Below are 2,506 nucleotides of genomic sequence, written 5' to 3' on the forward strand. Positions count from 1 at the left end.
GCTCCACACCCTGGCAGGAACACCCTTGGCCGAGGGGGGGACCTGCAGGGCCCACCAGCCCGGTGGGTGTCACCGCAGCAGCCAGAGACCTCAGGCTCAGGCCGGAGGACCACAGGGAGGGCCATCTCCCTTGACGGGGCAATGGGAGGGGCAAGGCCAACGACCTGGTGCCACGAAGAGCCTGGGGCTCACTCCTGGGCGGGCGACACACCACTCCTTCGTTCCCCTAAAGTGGGGGTGCCATACTGAGCTGCCAGCCTGTGGGCACTGGCCAGAGGGAGCCTTTCCCAGTGGGGTCTCAGGCCACGCAGCCTGGGGAGGGCTTTGCCCAGCTCACGGGGGGAGGGGGAGGAGATCTGAGCGTCTCCCTTTCTCAGTGGCCCCCCTGCTGCACAGCCAGGGCCCAGCCACGCTGCTGGGAGGTCAGCTGGCTACTTGGCAGGGCACCGGGTGCCAGGCATGACCCTGCATATCTCACATGCCATGGCTTGTGGTCAACAGAAGCCCGGCCCACCTTCCTGGCCTGTTTGTGGGGACAGGCCTGGTCTGAGGCCCCCCTGCCCTGACTGCCCTTTGACAGGGGTGAATCCACTAGCTTTCCAGGTGTGTCCGCCCAGGGTCCTGGTCTCTACTGATGGGTGTGGCCAGGGGGTCATTAGTCAGTGACACTGGTTGGCATCGGCTAGGGCAGTGGTTCTCAACCTTCTGGCCCTTTAAATACAGCTCCTCATGTTGTGACCCAACCATAAAATTATTGTCGTTGCTACTTCATAACTGTCATGTTGCTACTGCTATGAATCGTTATGTAATATCTGAGATGCAGGATGGTCTTAGGCGACCCCTGTGAAAGGGTCGTTCGACCGCCAAAGGGGTCGCGGCCCACAGGTTGAGAACCGCTGGGCTAGGGCATCACTCCTCTGGTTTAGCTGCTTCTCTGGGCCTGGTGTCTGCAGGGCTGAGGAGCCAGCTGCAGACCCCTCCCCCGGGGACGCTCGGGGTGATGCCCCATGGGCCGCCTGTCCCAACGGCCGACCCACAGAGGAAGCTGCTGCAGGGAACACTGTGATCCCGCAGCGTGCCACGACTTCCTGCCTGCTGTGTGCAGTGCAGGCCAAGAGCTCATGCCCACCAGCGAGAGGAGTGGCAAGGCATTGCCCCCAACACCCTCGCGCTGGGGGACCAAGGAGGGTAAGAAGTTTATTGAGAAAAAAACCAAACTAACAAAAAACAGTCCGACTGGTGTGGCTCAGTGGTTGAGCATCCACCTATGAACCAGGAGGTCAGGGTTCGATTATTGGTCGAGGCACAGGCCTGGGTTGTGGGCTGGATCCTCAGTGGGGGGCATGAAGGAGGCAGCAGATCCATGATTCATCAGTGATGTTCCTCTCTCCCTTCTTCTCTGAAATCAACAAAAATATATTAAAAAAAACAAAAACAAAACAGCCCTAGCTGGTTTGGCTCAGTGGATAGAGCATCAGCCTGCAGACTGAAGGGTCCCGGGTTCGGATCCCGGTCAAGGGCACATGCCTGGGTTGTGGGCTCAGTAGGAATGCAGGAGGCAGATCAATGATTCTGTCATCATTGTTTCCCTCTCTCCTCTCCCTTCCTCTCTGAAATCAATAAAGATATTAAAAAACAAAAACCCAGAATCCAGAGAGGCCCGGTGGCCACCCCCAGGAAAACCGTGCAGGGCCCATCTAAGGTGTGATCTGTCCTTTTTCTTCTGTAAATGTTAAGTACGACAAGCCTAGTGCTGTCAAGGCGACACAGTGAAGGTGCAACCACGTGTTCAACGTTTTTCCTTCCTAAGTTTTGCTCCCCCCCTCCCCCCAACATAAGCAGATAAAGGTAAAGGCATTTGTCGGCGGGGCCCGCCAAACCTTGGTTGTGTGGGTGTCAAAATGGCACCAGAATGTCGCCGGTGATTGGAGTCGGGTCAGACCTTGACTCAGCAACCTCCGTACTTGAGTTCTGGCTAAGAAAGAACTCAGACGCCAGACTCAACCTACAGGAGAAAGTTTATTTGCAAAGTCACAGAGGCAGCCGTGAGCCGTGGAGGAAATGGGCTTAGGAAGCGGGTTAGAGGCCAAAGGGCCCTGGCGCCCAGGAGGAAGGAGGGTGAAGGTGGGCGGGCAGAGGGAGCAGGTTGAGAGCAGGCGGAGCCCTCGGCAAGGGGCTTGTTCTAAGGCTGGGGACTCGAGGGGGCCCGATGGGTCCTGTAGGAGATGCATCGGCTCTCAGGTGCGTCCCCCATCACTGGAGCGGCCAGGGGGTCATTAGTCAATGCAGCTGGTTCTGGTTTTGCTGCTTTTCTGGGCCGGGAGCTGAAGCCCAACTGGGGCCTGGATGCGTTTGATCCGAGTCAGCACCGCAGCGTCCTGGGGGCTTCCGGCCTACGGGATATCCCCGCTGGTTCCCCCATTGGCGGGGCCTCAACCGCAGGGCAGGCAACGAGCCAGGGGAGGGGGAGGTCCGGACCGGGCCTGCACAGCCGGACCGCGCTCAG

General features: G+C 58.8%; 1 protein-coding gene across 1 annotated transcript in view; it reads left to right on the top strand.

Annotated features, from left to right (window-relative positions):
- Nucleotides 1-1,066, top strand: part of SLC34A3 (solute carrier family 34 (type II sodium/phosphate cotransporter), member 3) — a 6,000-nt gene extending 4,934 nt beyond the window's left edge. Inside the window, exon 5 of the mRNA XM_014529686.1 lies at nt 954-1,066. Within this exon, the coding sequence (XP_014385172.1) occupies nt 954-1,066 (113 nt within the window). The remainder of the gene's footprint in view (nt 1-953) is intronic.
- The last annotated feature ends 1,440 nt before the right edge of the window (nt 1,067-2,506 follow it).

The sequence above is a fragment of the Myotis brandtii genome, unplaced genomic scaffold (assembly GCF_000412655.1).
Source record: "Myotis brandtii unplaced genomic scaffold, ASM41265v1 scaffold691, whole genome shotgun sequence".
In the NCBI taxonomy this organism is placed as follows: Eukaryota; Metazoa; Chordata; class Mammalia; order Chiroptera; family Vespertilionidae; genus Myotis; species Myotis brandtii.